Raw genomic sequence first — 16,559 nt, 5'->3', positions numbered from 1 at the left:
GTCTTCACCCAGCTTCGCCCTTGGACGTGAGTTCCCACCTGCAGTTCTTGACCTTCTGCCACCCCCAGGAATTTGAATGTGACCCCAAAATTAAAAATCAAGGATTCCTAGATCAGTGTTCCTCCAGGAGTGACAGGGCTGGGTCATGGCAACATGGAGACAGAGAAGGTGTCGGAAGGTGGTCGGCTGACGATGGTGCTGTCAGTTGAGGGGTCATGGCAGCTGAGGGGACAGGGATGGTGACTGTGCTGACGGGGTGGCAGCCGTGGTGTGTTGGTGCAATGGTGACAGTGGTGGTGCTGTCCATGGGGACAGTGCTGGTGATCCACAGGGTGTCTCTGAGGGCACTGGTGACAGTGATATTGGAGATGGTGATGGTTTTGGTTAAGTTCTGCCATCTGCTCAAAGAACACAGGCAGATGGGGATGGGGTGGGGGTGGGAAACTGCATGAGTATTTACACCCACATCCAAGGCTACACCCCTTGCAAGTGACATGATATCGTTTGGATATTTGTCCCTGCCCAAATCTCGTGTTGAATTGTAATCCCCAGTGTTGGAGGTGGGGCCTGGCGGGAGGTGTTTGGGTCATGGGGACTGATACTGTCCTCCAGATAGTGAGTAAGTTCTCATGAGATCTGGCATTTTGAGTGTGTGGCACCTTCCCCGCAGCTCTCTCTCTTGCTTCCACTCTGCCATGTGAGATGCCTGTTCCTGCTTCGCCTTCTGCCATGAGTAAAAGCTGCTTGAGGCCTCCCCAGAAACCGGGCAGATGCTGGCACCACGCTTCCTGTACAGCCTGAAGAACTGGGAGCCTATTCGACCTCTTTTCATTATAAATTACCCAGTCTCAGGAATTTGTTTACAGCAATGCAAGAACGGACTAATACGTGGTAGAACCCAGATACCATGAACTCCAGAGTCCATGCTCTGTGCTTCTGAGGCTAAAATAAAGTTTAATTAGCCAGCTGATTCAGGGCACCCAGCATGGTGCATGGCACAGTAGGTGCCTAATAAATGTTTGCTAAATTATTAATAACTACTGAGCTGGCAGAGCTGTTTAGTTCCAGGTGTGATACCCAGGAGGGTGTGAACTTGCAACCCCCGCACCCACAGGGGAGAAGCGGCCCAGCCCCCAGGGGCAGGAACTCACCCACGGGGAGGCGCAGGTCTCTGGGCTTCTGCTGAGGAGCTTGTGAGGTAGAGGAGCGGGCGGGAAGAGAACCCGTGGGGCCAGCCCCAAGCCTGGGCCATGCTCCCCCGCTGAAGGGCTGCCCGGCCCAGCTAAGGCCCACTTCCCTGGCAGCGCTGACCGTGGTGGTGACTCGGCCTGACCCGGAGACCATCTCCTGGTGGGCGAGTATCTGGGGAGGCCTGGGTCGGTGGCACCCTCGAGTTTGGAGAGCACATGTGCTCGAGGGGGCAGTTCTCTTCCCAGGGGCCGGAGGGTGAGAGGAGACAGCTGAAGTCTTGGAGACCCACAAGGGAGAGGGTCCATACCCCTTCCTGGGTCCACGTGCAGGCCAGGCGGGCTCGGGGCTGAGGCCTGTGGTTCTCGGGCCGGGGAGCATCGCTGGGGAGATGAGTCGTTTTTGGTTAGTGAGTGTTTGCGGGCTATTGGTGGACGGCTGCCTGCTTCTTTGCTTGGGGACCATGGTCTTCTCGGGGACACAGGCTTGGAGCTCAAGGCTGAGCCTGTGTCTTTCTCCACAGAGCCCAGAGGGGCCGGTCCCAGCCGGGGGAGGCCCGGCGTGCTCTGGCTGGACATGGAGCAGCTGCTGGCTGTCAGGCGCTCAGCTTCTGAGACGGAGCTGCCTTGTGTAGCCTGGGTGCCAGAAGCGGGGGCATCTGGGGGCTGAGGGCCCGGGATGGGTGAGGAGTCTGCCCGCAGTGCATGTGGTGGGCCAGGCGGGGGCACCTCTGAGGATGGTCTGGACAGCTCGTCCTGGCTCTCCTCCTCATCCTCATCCTCGTCTTCGTCCAGGTCTGAGTCTGAGTCCGAGTCCTCCAGGTCCGAAAACTGGTGCTCCTCTACAGCCTCTGAGCCCTCTCGTCCTTCCGAGTCCTGGAACAGGTCGTCACTGGTTCCTGAGGGCAAACACAGAAGACCCAAAGTCACGGTTGGGCCTTGGCCCCGCTGCCCTCATGGCTGCTCCTCTCTGAGTCCCAGTTTCCTTGCCTGCTGACTGGGCAAAATAGCCATGGCAAGGGCACAAGATTGTGGGGACAACCACAAAACGTAACAGATATGGGAGCGCTTTGTAAATAACAACAGTGAACAATAATTCCTTTATGCCTAGAATGTGCAATGTTCAGTTCTGAGAGCTTTAGCTAAATTTATTCATTTAGACCTCAAAGAATCCTGTGAAGCTGGTACTGTTCTCATCTTCATGTTACAGATGAGGAAACTGAGGTAAGAGAGAGTAATTAACTTGCCCATGGAAGACAGTAGTAGGGCTGGAATTGAGCCACAGCAAAGAAGACAGTCTTTGTTTGTTTCACTAGCATCTCAGTGCTGGCTTCGCCACGGGCAAGTTACCCCACCTTGCTCTGCTTGGTCTCCCCTTGTCGAATGAATGTGATGGTCTCACCTCACCAGGTTTTCTAGGAGGAGTAAAAGGAAGACCTGGCACATATCGAAGGCTTAAAAATAATTATAGCTGCCATATTAACACATTAATGATGAAATCTATTATTCCAGGACAGAGCAGTCACACTGGCTGGTCCAGCAGCACAGAGCCATCCGTGGTCAGTGTAAACGCACATCTGCCATGGTGACCAGGCTCCCGGTAGCTGTCACAATGGCATCTGGCAGGTGGTGGCCTCTGGCCTCTGTGGGCGGCTTGACTAAGCTGGCCTCAGGCTGCAGAGCAGGTCCCCATCCCAGCCATGCTCTTATCTGAGGAGCCACTGCCCTTTTGAAGTCCAGGCTGCCTCTAGCCTCAGGGCCCTCCCATTGTCTGCCAGCCCCAGCTCCACCCCATAGTTTTTGACCTACATCTGGCTGAATGCCCACTTTTGTCCACTTTGGACATCTGACTGCTGCATGTTGAGAGACTTGGAAGCAATTGTTCACAAGAGTAAACAAGCAACAAACTGTGATACTTGTTTCAGATATTGTTGGACATTTAGGTCACTTGCACTCCTTAAACAGACTACAAGAATAATAACAGAATTATTGAATAGAGTCTAAAAGTGGGGGTTAGGACTCTGAAACACTAGCCTCCTGGTCTGATTCCTCTGGGATGGCCCCAACCAGCCGGGTCACCTCTGACATGTCAGGAGTCTAGTTTGGGCATCTCTGAAATGGACAGCAATCCCGATGCTGGGGAGAACTCCGCTAACATCTGGCCTCCTCACTGGCCCATCGCTAGACCATCGGAACCTGTTTCTGGTCTGCAGAATGAGGCTGCTGACAGGTGGGCTGAGCCAGCCAGCCAGCCCCATCACTCACACATGTCAGTACTTCACCCACCACTGACCAGGAGGGCTGGCACAGAAGCTGACTCAGGCCGCTGGGGCAGCCAGGCTTTGGCTCTCCACCATGTCCAGCTGCCCCGAGGCCAGAAAGCCCGGAACTAGCACTTCCAAGTCACTCAATATGCAGCAGTCAGATGTCCAAAGTGGACAAAAGTGGGCATTCAGCCGGATGTAGGTCAAAGCTATGGGGTGGAGCTAGGGCTGGCAGGCAAAGGGAGGGCCCTGAGGCTAGAGGCAGGGTGATGAGATCAGAGGAGGAATGAAGGATTAGGATGAGAGCAGGACTGGGGATGGGGGTGAACTTTGCAGTTATGCCCCAGGCATTTACTTTCCTTGCCTAGGACTTTGGCAGGGGCCTACTTCATCACCCGTTCACCTGGCCCTGCCCCTTATTTACATACAGCAAAATCCAGGCACAGATGACTCTGTGAGAGCTGGTGGCTGAGTCAGAACTAAGGTTTACAGCCCTTGCATTGTTACGCTGACAGTTTAAAAATGATGTGCTGCACTAAGAAGCAGGGAGTGGTCGGGTTTGAATCTCAGCACCACCACTTCCTTGCTGTGTGACGTTGGATGCTTTACTTTCTCTGTGTCTGGTTTCCTCATCTGTAAACTGGGTAGCGATAAAAGCACTCTAGGAAGTTGTTGAGAGGACTGTGAGGGTCTGGCACACAGTAAGTACCCAATAAACTTCAGCTCCTGTCATCCCTGTCCCCCCAGTCTCAGCAGGCAGGTAGCTGGGGTGGGACTGTCAGCATTTTGCAGACGAAGGTCACGGGTAGTGTTAGGAGTGAAGGAGAGTCAGGACCAGCGTCTCCTGATGTCCAGCAGGGAGGGCTCATAAAGACCCTCTTTACTAATGTGGAAGTTGAGACCCAGTGGGGATAATGGCCCGTCCTGGGCACTCAGTGCATGAATGCTGGAAGCCAAGAGTCCCCTGCCCAGCTGGAGGCTGGCCGGGCCCTCCACATCTGCGTTCCTGCAAGGCACTGGGGAATGCCTCTGTCTGGGCGGCCCCTTCCCAGGGCCCTTGCTGGAGCGGCCCCGCCCCTGCTGGGATCCAGGCCAACGCTCCACAAATGAGTGTGCTTGAGCGCGCGGCGGGCGCCGCTGGGAGAGGCCACGCGGTGGCGCTGGCGCCCAGCCTGGCCAGCACCGTGGGCAGGGACGGGGCGCCTCGCTCCTTCCAGGCAGTCCTCCCACGCGCCACCTCGCGTTCCACAGACACGAACTCATGCCGCTCCCCCCTGCATCTGTCTGGTCGCGGGAAGTGGAAACTCTATTCTTCAGTCTCTTGGGCCGTAAACCTTGGAGTCCTCCTTGGCTCCTTTTCGTCCTCCCCCCTCCCTTCTGCCCCATATGGGGTCAGCTGAGCCTGTGGGCTCTCCCTCCAGAGCCCACCCAGAATCCCGCCGCTTTTCCACCTCCTGAGCACATCCGGCCTCCCCGCGCCCCCAGCACAGGCCAGAGGACGCTCTGCCTCTCTCCTCCGCTCCAGGGCACCCCTGGTGCCCTTCAGCTCTCAGGCTCCAGGTCTCTGAACGGGCTGCCACCGCGCCCAGCGGGCTCCAGCACTAGGGAACCCCGCACCTGTTGCTCCCTCTGTAGGAGAGCTCCTCCCTGACCCCACGTAACTCCTGACTCCGGTTCCTTCCGGTGGGGGTTCTCTTCTCACAACCCTCTCACAACTTCTCACAACCTTCTCACAACTGTTTAGCACAGTGGCCCTCCCCACGCGCCCCAGCCCTCACTTGGCTCTTCTGATTTCTCTTTGGCTTCACAGGCAGGGCCCTTGCTCTACTCCACATTCGTTCCTTGCCCAGCTCCCCTGCCATGCTGACTGCCTGAGGACAGGAGCTGTTTTATTTACTGCGGAACCTCCAGCACCCCGAACAGAGCCAGGCACAGAGATTGTGCCCAGTAATTACTTCTGGAATGAATGCATGGATTTCGTCCTGAGAAAAGTGGCTCTGAGCATCCTCCTTCGCTCCTCTGGGAAAATGAGGCTGGGGCGGGGCAGGGACCTCAGGGGAGGGCTCTGGCTTAGGCTCAGGCTCCCCTGGTTCAGCCCACCAGGCAGTGGAGTGGCATGCAGCCAGGGTTTTTGTGTGATCTTGGGCTATTTTTACCTGTCTAAGCTTTGACTTCCCTGACTTAACATGCGTGACACAAGTTTCTGCCACCTGTTTTAAGGACTCAATGAGACAATATGTGTATATGGTCCAGTGTATCCTTGTCAAGCACCGCGAACCCACATTCTAGCTTTGGGGTGAACAGCCCCAAGTTCACTGTGTTCTGCTCTATAAAAATGACGTATTCCACCTAAAAGGAAATATGACTTAACTCTTTTTTGTAAGACCACAAATACTCCCCAAATTGGAAAAACAAAAATGGAACAAGACACACAGTGTGTGCATACACACTCCTCTCTGTCACACTCTAAGTCCTGGGGCTGATTTCAGGGAATCAGTATGCTTCCTGCTTTGCTTGGTGCTGAGAAATGGCTCCAGCCTCCTCCTGTTAAAGGGACTGCCGTCCACCACCAAAGCCCTTCTGGCCACCTGTCTGACTGCTAAGGCCTGGCAGTGCCCAGCCAGACCCACTGGCTTTGAATCCTCTGCCCTGTCTTCTTAGAAACTGACTCTAAGATGCCTCCTGGGGATTGACCACCATGGCCGGGGTGTGTACGGGGATGGGGCTGGGAGGTGACAAGCAGCTGTCAGGTCTGCTTTGGGCTTTCGTGAAACTCTCCTAGCTCCAAAAGGCCCATGTGTCAGGCCCATGCCGGAGTGTGTAGGCAGGAGTGTGGGTGTGGAGCTTTGGAGAGTATGTGTCCCACAGTGTCACTGTGAGGGGTTGCTGGGATAATTCAGGGCATTCATTTAGAACCTGCCCAACACATAGTGGGCACTCAACGTTGACTGTGAGTTCTCTTGTGTGCATTTATTCAGTAAACATTCACTGAGCACCCATGGGTGCCAGGCACTCCACCTGCATGACAGATGGTAATGCACGATAGCTAGGGCTGCACAGCATATCCTATCAGCATGTGGGAAGGTGGCCCGATCATTCAGGGAATTTAACCTTTGTCTCTGAGAGTTGGGAGAAATGAAGGTGAAGACATGGGAGGGAGAGAGGGGATGAGGGGGAATGGAGCAAAGCAGACAGAAAGGAAGCACGGAAGGCAAAGAGTTAAGGTGGAGGAGGACGGGGAAGGCGGACGAGGGGAAAGGGACGGAGGAGGTTGGCAATTGTTACCTTCTTCGGCTTCCAGCTCCTCCAGCACCCCTGTCTCTTGGCACTTTTTGCTGTGGGCCTTCGACTTCATGTGCTTAGTCAGATTCCCTAGAAAGAAATGAGAATACTTAGGCTCTGCTGTGGGGCAGGAGGCCAGGGCAGGCCCAGGATTCACGGAGGTAGCACCTGGCCGGCAGGCCGTGGTTTCCAGGTCAGTTAAGGCCCTGCCAGCTGCAGGGGCTGGGCAGGAGCTGGGGCATCCCTCTGCCCTGGTGCTCAGGCCAAGACGTGTAGCCACAGCTGCTGTTAGGGCAGTGCACAGGAGCTAGGTGGGGGGGGCAGGGGCGGGGGCTGCGAGGGGACAGAGAGTCTAATGAGGAAGTGAGATGCTGGTTAAAAAACAAACAAAAAAAGAAATTAAAAGACAACTCAAGTGCAATAGGTTTCTTTTTCTTTTTTGCTTCTGATTTAAGTCTGGCCCTAGTAGCTGGTGATGCTCATCAGGCAGCACTATTGGCCATCTCAAGTGTGGGATGACGTGGGAGGCTCCCATTGAACGGCATGATGGGTGAGGACTAAGCATGCCCTTCTGGCTGAGGATAGTTCTAGGGCAGCCCACAGGGCAGAATTCTAGTGTAGGTAGAGAAACCAAGGCAAATTCAATATTACGCATGGCGAGAGGGCAGAAGGTGACAGTAGGGAAGTCTACTGGCCAGGGATTCAGGAGCCACAAGGCTGGGGGCCCAAGCTTGGTTTCCACAGAGAAGTCCCATTTCTGGGCCTTCAGTTTCCCCAGGCCAATCTACAGTGCAGACACAGGACCAGGGTGGTCAGGGAAGGCCCGGGCAAGGCCTCTGTCCTGCTCCATGCCTACAAAGCCCTCAGAGGGGAGGCTGGCTTCGCTCCAAGTTGTAGGTCCAGCCCACAAGCTGCAGAGCAGAGACAGCAGCTCTGTGGAATCAGGGAGCAGTAACAACAGCTTCAGTTCCCCAGCAGGTGTGCAACATTTCACAGGCCACACAGCTCGGACAGGAGGGTTCTAGGAAGGACAGGCAGAGTATCCCAGCCTGCCCCAGAAGAACACAGGCCAGATGCCTCAGGATATTGCTTTGGGCCCAGCAGCTACTCCCAAACTATGATGTGCTCACTGTTGCCCTGGGGATGGCTGTATTTCCATATGGTCATTAACATCATAAGTGCCCTGAATCAGGTATTCTGTCCCATTAGTCTAATTAATTGGTAAGTTTGAATGGATGGATGGAGGAGAGAAGAATGGAAAGAGGTAAGCCTCCTGGAGTGGATGAATAGAGTGATTGGTGGGTGGATAGATAAAGTGGATAAAGGAAATATAAAGAGAATGAAGAACAGGAAGAGGATAGACAGAGGGATGGAACTCTAGATGAGCAGATAAGGAGATGAATAGGCAGACAGAGGATAGGTGAGTAGATGAAAATAAATGGAAGGATAGATGGAGAATGGGTCAATAAACAGGTGGGATGATGGAGAGCTGGATGGGAGGACGGAGACATGGATGAATGGAAGAATGGCTGGTTGGATGGATGAATGGACACATGCACTTTTACATGCATAGGAATACAGATAGGAGGATGAAAGAATGGGAAGTTGGATGGGTGGGAGGACAAATGGGAGAATGGTAGGAACAGATAGGATGAGAAGATAAATGAACAGGAAAACAATTAGATGAGATGGATGGATAGGTGACCAGGGAGAGGGCCCACAGATGAACCAAAGGGTGCTTCTTAATCATTCCTGGAATTAGAAGAAATCTTTAGGGTTTTGCTAAGAGGTTAATGGGGGAACCTTAAGCTGGGATTCCCAGAGGTGTTCAAGTCAAGGGCACCAGGGATGGGAGGGGAGCTGCTTCCTTTCCTCGTTCTTCACCTTGGTCCTGGTTCATGACTCTATCCTTCCTAATTTGGGTCTTCCTCCTATAACCGGAAATAAACCTGCATGTTCTACTCCCGGCAATAGTGGGAGCAAAGCCATAATTCCAGAGTCGTCTTGTAGCCAGAGGGTCCTCAGAGGTCCCTGTCCAACCAAGTGGACTTCTGCCCTCACTGTCATGAGAAGGCAAAGCCAGAGTAGGACAGTCAAGAGGTGGGAAAAGGCAGCTGGGGTCTTCCGTGGATCAGAGATATTCACTGTCCTAAGGTCCTGGATCCAGGCCCACCCTACCCTGACTACCCCAGACCACAGAGCGCAGCAGACACTGCTCATTCTGGCTATTACCTCATTTGTCGCACCTGTTCTGCCTGGAAGGTTTAGGTCTCTAATGAACCAAGCTAGATGCTGGGCACACAATGGGTGTACAATAGCCACGTTTGGGAAATGCCCTTCTCATCTCAGGAGGAAAATGTTGGAAGGAACTTCAAAGTCCATGTAATTGAACCCCCACCAGGCTGAGATTCTCCCTGCTTCTGATCTAACTCTGGGTCCAGGTGCTGATGGCACCATTAGACAAGATCACTGGCTGTCTCGGACGCTGGCAGGGCTGCTTGAGCCAACACAGCGAATCAGGTGGCCCGTAGCCACAGTGCTGTTGGTGCCGAGTTCCATTTAGACTCAGGTCTCAAGACTCTGGGGGCCTTTCCCACTCCATGTGGAGGCAGAGTGGAACCTAGATGGAACCTGGCAGCCTTGGGTTTGACTGTGGGCTCCGCAGCTTGCTAGCTGCGGGCTCCTGGGCGAGTTCCTTAACCTTCTGAACCCTGGTTTCTGCAACTGTGAAGTAATACCTACCTCGTGGGGATGCGGGAGGACTTGATGAGGTGACACATGTAGAGTGGCAGCAGAGTGTGCCTGGCAGAGAGCAGACCTCTGTCCCCATGCCAGTCACTCTATTGAGCAGCCGGGGGCTCTGCCACGCACCATGCTGGGTGTAGAGGAAGAGATGCTAAGATGATGCTTATGGTGAAATGGTTTTACCTTTCTCAGGAGAAGGCACCAGGGAGCCCCCAAAGGGCTGTCTCTCCTCTGCCCCCAACCCCGGGGGTGCAGGGAGGAGTCAGGATCGGAGGTGACTTTGCGGGTCCAGGAGTGGACACTGGATGGGCAGCCCTGAGTGCTGTCTGGGTCCCTCTGTGACTTCCCTCTCCAGGTCCGTCTCCTCCTCTGTGAAAGGGGAAGGTGGGGCACATGGCTGCAGGTGCAGCCTGAACACCACTTCCCTGTTGAGGGCCAGGGCCTCGGCTTGTCAGGCAGAGCCACAGTTTCTCAGTCATTCCAGACCCCACCAAAGCCTAACAGGCCTGGAATGAAGAGCAAAGGCAAGTGAGAGGGAAGGCGATGGGTGGGCGAGAGGCGGAACCTCCGATAAAAGGGCATCCACCACCAACCCTGCCTGCCTCATTTGGCTTTGACCAACCCATCTGTCCCTGCCCCTGCCGGCCTGGCAGACCTGAGGCCATCTCTGTCCCCCGAGGCGATCGGTGCAAGGGCCTGGACATGGCACAGCCATCCGCCGGCCTCTGGGAACCATCTGAGAAGAGGAAATGGGACCCCCCAGCCGCCAGAGGGCCACCCACAGGCCTCCCCAGCCCCACCTACTGACGCGTTCCTTAGCTAGTTTCCAGAGGCCTGAGCTGCTGCCACGACGTCTGACACGAGAGACAAGACACACACGGCAGACAGAGACAGACAGGAAGGCAGGAGGGGCTCCCCAGGCCCTGGGGTAGCCGGGTGGTAGGGCCAGGAGGGCTGCCTGGGGCAGGCCTGGAGGTGGCCTGATGGGGAGGCGCACAGCCCCGGAGAGAAGGGGCCGGTGTTGTCTGAGCTGATGGCTTACGGGGCCCAGCACTCCACAAAGACACCTGGCCCCAGAAACAGGCAGGAGCTCCAGCATCCTGCTCTCCCTTCACCCCCATACTGCAGAGAGAGCTGACAGGGAGCCTTCCCTGCTTCGATTGCCACCATCCCAACCTGGCCTTCCCTCTGTTAGTCAAACAGTTTCAGATTCCACCATTTCCCATCTGCTCCCTGTGTTGGTTCTGGAAGGTTCTAGTCTTCTAGAAGCCCCTGTGAACAGTTGAGGAAGAGCTCAGGGCACTGCCTGATCACTGGTTGAGAGCACGGCCTCATGGGCCTGGCCTTCGGGACAGGAGGGGCAGCCTTCCCTCGGGGGATGCTCTATACCCCTGGAAATGTGGAGGGCCTACAGCCCCTCTGTTCAGATTATGTACTCTGGACCCTCCAAGGCCCTCCAGGGCCCCGGCTCTGTGCTGGCTCAGAGAGGCCCAGGAAGGGACTGCAGACAGGCTCAGTGCGGCTTCCAATGAAGGCATCTCCTAGAAAGTAGGGGCTCTTGCTAGGGACCCAAGGCAAAGGGAATCGAGTGGGCCCCCTGCAGGAAACTGCTTGGGCTGGAAACTTCCAGTCTCTCGCGGCAGAGTGATGGTTTCCTGAGGCGATGGGCAGCCCAGGCTGCGTGTGGAGCACAGGTGTGCTCTGCATGGCCCTGGGCTGGGAGCTCTCAGGACTCCTCAGGCTGAGGACAGTGTGGTCCCCTGGACACAGGCCATTACAAGTGCAGCTTTTTGCCACCCACCCCCGGGAAGGGAGAAAACTAACTGCTCAGAGAAAGGAAGATGACGGGGTGATGCCCTGAAGCTCGGGTCCCGTGTTCTAGTTGCAGCTCCAGCATTAACAGCTATTCTGTTTTCTGGGATCACTTTCTTCACCTTCAAGGGGACTTGGGTGAGAAGTATTCTGCTTTTAGAGTTGAAGACCGTCCATTGAATTGTCAGTCAGTTATCTCCATCTTACTCTTCCGTAAAATCTCAACTGGCTGCAGAAGGCCAGAGGAAGTGCGGTTGGAGGACGTGTCAGGGACAGCCCACGTCCAGGGCGACGCATGCTGGGCAGGGCTCCAGGGATGGAAGACACTTTCGAAGCACCCATGGGGTGGGTGGGGAGTCCTGGGCCTATCTGCCCTCTCTGGGCAACCTTTGGGACGTTGTTTATGAGACACTAAGAGAGAAGAGGATCAGGGAAAGGCAGTGGGAGGGCAGGCACCTCTGTTTAAACCAAAACCTTGGCAGGAAAATTCGAGCTCAACTTGCAGATGATGGCGAGGGGACAGAGCAGGGCAGGGGTTCAGTTAATGGTGTCAGGAGACCAGAAACGGGAACACAGTCAGAGAAGAGGCCACTGTCCCAGGGGATGTGATAAACTGGCGCCTGACTTGGTTTAGAGAGAACGGAAGGGGCCAAGAGCAGCAAGAGCACGGAGGAAGTGAAGAAGGGTAGGGACCCTGCTGGGCCCCCTCCAGAGCAGCGGCCCAGCCTCGCTCGCTGGGAGCAACTTTGCCAACAGAAGAAAGGTCAACAGGTGGCACAGCTGAAGGATGCCCTTGAGTTTCACCCCCTGAGAAACCGTGGGGCTCCCAGAAGCCCCCAACTTGCTCAAAGGAGAAGACAGGACCCTGATGTCCAAACCCTGACCCAGGAATCTATAAAGCTCAAGAGGCTGAAAGACACCAGGGTGCCGAGAGCCCTGGGTCTCCCTCCAAGGCACTTCAGTCTGCAGTGAGCAAGCTGCCAGGACCTTCCCTGCCTATCCTGCAGGAGGAGAGTACGATCCAAGAATCCCATGGACTCAGCTCCTTCGTCCACACCAGGGGCCTGGCCTGGGTGGCTGTGGCAGGCCAGGCCATGCCCATCACCCATCGCAGCTCTCTGGGATGCACGCCTTTCACAGCAGGCCCCTCCTTTCACCAGTGACTGCCAGAGCCTATCCTGACCCTGATGTGGGGTGTGGCTGGGGCAGGGGTGACAGGGCTGCCAGTCTGGGAGTGGGGGGCCGGCCCTGTGCTGAGACGTGCAGAGAAGCTGGGTGGAGCAGGGACAGGGTGGGAGTGGAGAGGTGGGTGGAGGTCGGTGCACTCTGGCATGAGAAGTGAGCATGCGAGTGTGTTAAGCAGCTAGGAGTGGAATGGATTTCCAAATGCAAGAGTGGCAGTGACGAGCATGGATGCTGGAGTGCCTCAGATCAGTGGATAAACGGCTCAGGAGACATGCAGAAGGGAGGGGAGATGAGAGAAGATGCAAAACCAGGAACGGTGAGCAAGAGTGCTGCACCAGGCTGGGCAGGCCAGGGCCGGGCAGCCACAGGTGTAGGGGCTGTGTGCGTGTTCCAGGAGGATGGCTGGGGGCAGCCATGGGGAGCCACAGGCCAGTCTGGAGCCAGCTGCTCTGCCACTGGGCACCAAGCTGGGTGGGAATCCAGGAAATGGAGCTGCTCCAGGCCCCCTGCAAAGAGGTCTGAGCACCTGAACTCTGTGCTGGGACTCCCAGAGGGGAGCTCCCTGCAGCAGGCAGGGGCAGTGCCCCAGCTGACTCTCTCTTACCTTTGGTTTTAAAAGCAAAGTGACAGTGCTTGCACACATAGGGCCGGACGTCAGTGTGGGTGCGGATGTGTTTCTTCAGCATGCTGGGCTTCTTGCAGCGAATTCCACACTCCTCACAAACATATTTCCCTCGGCCGCGGCCTCGCACATATACATACTCTTCGTTTGATTTGTACCTATGAGCAACAGGCGTCATAGTAAAGGGAAAAAAAAGGAGAAGAGGCAGATTCCCACCTCAGAAGATGCACGCGCTTCCTAGCTTCATCCAGCCCATTACAGACGCAAGGAATGGAGGTCACGGAACCAGAGAGGACCATGGGAGTGGGAGGAACTGAGTCACTCTGGGGATCCACCATGGACCCCTGCGCCCCTCCCCCTCAGACGGGGGGAGCTGCACTATTCTTCCTCCCCCAGAGGCAGCAGACACCGGTGCGTCCCACCGAGAGGATGTGGAGCTGCAGGGTGCCAGACAGCCTCCTTGGCAGAGCCAGCCCAGCTACAGCTTCACCCACAAAGAACAGCCACCGCAGGCCACCTGAGTCCTAGAGAGGGAATGAAGATAACAGCAGCAGCTCGGGCAGCCGCCATTCACCAAATGCTGACTCTGCCAGGCACTTTACCCAAATCAAAGCACAACCACCTCACCATGGAGAGCCCATGAGACCCCGAGGCTTAGAGACAGTGAGAGACTTGTCCAAGATCCCATAGCCAGAAGGGGCCAGAACCAGGCTCTGAAAGTGCCTTCCCCAAAGCCTGTCCAGTCTGCCAGGAAGCCGCCCTGACATTCATGGGAGGAGAAGGAACAGGGACCACCATTGCTTCCCTGGTTTCAGAGTTTGGAATGAGGAGTCCTGAGCTCTCTCCCTCACCTGCACCTCAGTCTGCAAGCTCTGCAGGCTGCAGGGTCCCAGCCACCTGCCACATCGCTTGGGGTTCTATCTGGAAGTGCCACCAGCTTTCAGGAGCTGCCCCCGAAGCACGAATCAGAATGCTCTTATTTCCACTTAGAAGGAAACCCACGAGTCCCACATGCGCAACAGGATCACGATGAAGCCGTCTTGTTGTTCTAATGCTATACATGTGCAAGTCACAGATGTGGTAGGGAGGGTGGCAGGGGGTGCACCAGGAGAGGGGACCCTGGCATACTTCCAGGAGGAGCCTTCTGACTCATGAAGCCTGAGAGGCCACTGGCAAGGCACGTGGAGGAGGCGTGGCCTCTCAGCCTGTGGAGCGCACCTTCCAATGCCAGCCAGAGCTGCCTGTGCCCTACTCACTCCGCACCACCTGCCCCAACCAGGTCCAGCACAGAGGGGCAGGAGGTGGCTGGGAGGAGGTGAGCCAGGGACAGCGGTGGAGGCTCCACCCTGCTCCAATGGGGCCGTCAGCTTACAGCTGAAAGGACGTCGGAAGGAAGGGCTTGGAAGAGGGGACTTAAGGAAGAGAGCCTGCTAGCAGCAACGGAACAACCACCACCACACCCCTGACCTCACACTCGCCCTCACACATGCTCACACCCCACACTCACCCTCACACTCACCCTCACATTCACACATGCTGACACCCCCACACTCACCCCCCACACACATGCTCACACCCCACACCCCCTCACAACCCCCACACTCACACCCCACACTCACATACTCCACACCCCATCCTCACACTTACACTGACACCCCTACCCTCACACACCCCACTCTCCTCTCCACACCCCTACCCCCCACACACCGCACCCTCACATATGCTCACGTCCCCACCTTCATACACATACATACACTCACTTCACTCACCCCACACCCCCCACACCCTCACACTCACACCCTCACACTCACACCCCTACACACTCCCACAACCAGACACTTGCGCCTCTGCTTGAATACTCATATACCCCATATTCACACATACACACACCACCACCCTCACCCATCCACACATTCACAACCCCAGACTCACTTCCACATCCCCACACACTCACACACCCACACAAATAACCCCACAATCACACTCCCCACATTCACAGTCACCCCCACAGTCACACATCCTCACACTCCCACTGACACCCATGCATACTCCCACAATCACACGTGCACACCCACATCCCCACACTCCCACACACACATGGACATGCACCACACTCCACCCTCACACAGTCACACACGCTCACACCCATGAACACACACCACACACTTAAACTCACTTGCACACTCAGACCTCCATGCTTATGCTCACACACTCTCCTGGCACACTCACCCTCACCTCTCACATGGACTGCTGTTCACTAGTACAGGTGGGCTCTGTTTTTTTTTTTTTATCACCTCAGATTTGGCCAACTGATGCCATCAAGGAGTCTAAAACTGCCCCTTCTCCACCGTGGCTGCCCTGACCAGCCAGTTTTTGCCGCGTCCCCAGTGGGGGCCACCTTTCTGCGGGATCCAGGACACGCGCCACCTTGCGTTCGAGAGGAGGAACTGAAGGCCGTGGCGGCGGTGCGCAGAAATGACTCGTTTCTCTTAGGAAGGGCACTCTGTGGCCAAGCACGAGGCACCTGCCTCCAAGTGACAGCGGCTCATCCTCACGTAGCAGATCTCCAGGACCAAAACCAGTTGCTCACACCTGGTCCTTAATTCCCATGTCCCTCCATGCCCCTGGGACCTGGTGGCTGGGGAAGATGGCTGAGATAGAGGCCCCTTTCCCAGCTAGGAGAAGACAGAGTGAGGGCGGCTTGGTCTCCCCTTTGCACTGGAGGCCCCGCCACCTCCTGGACACTAGCCTCGACCTGGCCCTGCTCGTCGGGTCCATGGCACTTGCTCCCCTCCTGCCAACACCCACAATGGTGTCCTTCAGCCTAGCCTTCACCCTGCTGATCCCCACACAGCACAGCCACTCTGTGTCTACCGTGCCTGTGTCCAGCCAACCTAGAAGCAGGTGCCAGGGTCCGTCTGCCCCAGCTGCTCTCAGACCCCTTCATTTCCTCCTCCACATCAAGCTTAAATGGTACATGGTCTTTCCAAATGGAGAGAGAGAGAGAGTGGTAGGAAGGGAAGGAGGGAGAGAGAGGACTCTGAGCCTTCAAGGGTGGTGCCTTGACTTGGGGTGGGGTATACACAACCACGTGCAGCACCTTGTCACATCAGGGAGGGAGTGCAGCCTGCTGCGGAGCACGAGGGAGGAGCCTGGGTTGGGTGAGGCCAGGGATGACAGGAGAGATGGAGGACAGGAGAGGTGAAGGACGGGAGAGAAGGGAGGACAGGAGAGAAGGAAGGTCAGGAGAGATGGAGGACAGGAGAAATGGAGGACAGGGGAGATGGAGGACAGGAGAGATGGAGGACAGGGGAGATGGAGGACAGGAAAGATGGAGGACAGGGGAGATGGAGGATAGGAGAGATGGAGGACAGGAGAGAAGGGAGGACAGGAGAGATGGAGGACAGGAGAGAAGGGAGGACTTCGGTAGGCACCCCTGGAGCAATGTCAGAGTGCTGAGAG

The 16,559-nt window shown here is 56.0% G+C and overlaps 1 protein-coding gene across 8 annotated transcripts in view; it reads right to left on the bottom strand.

The window, feature by feature from the left end:
• Positions 1-16,559, bottom strand: part of LOC105494835 (HIVEP zinc finger 3) — a 424,702-nt gene that overhangs the window by 5,211 nt on the left and 402,932 nt on the right. For all 8 annotated transcript variants that reach the window (XM_011763711.3, XM_011763713.3, XM_024797055.2 and 5 more), the window contains 3 exons: positions 13,080-13,255; positions 6,737-6,823; positions 1,152-2,086 (listed from right to left, as the gene is read on the bottom strand). In XM_011763711.3, the coding sequence (XP_011762013.2) occupies positions 1,152-2,086; positions 6,737-6,823; positions 13,080-13,255 (1,198 nt within the window). The remainder of the gene's footprint in view (positions 1-1,151; positions 2,087-6,736; positions 6,824-13,079; positions 13,256-16,559) is intronic.

Source organism: Macaca nemestrina, chromosome 1, assembly GCF_043159975.1.
Source record: "Macaca nemestrina isolate mMacNem1 chromosome 1, mMacNem.hap1, whole genome shotgun sequence".
Lineage (NCBI taxonomy): Eukaryota > Metazoa > Chordata > Mammalia > Primates > Cercopithecidae > Macaca > Macaca nemestrina.
This window is presented reverse-complemented; position numbering and strand designations above follow the sequence as displayed.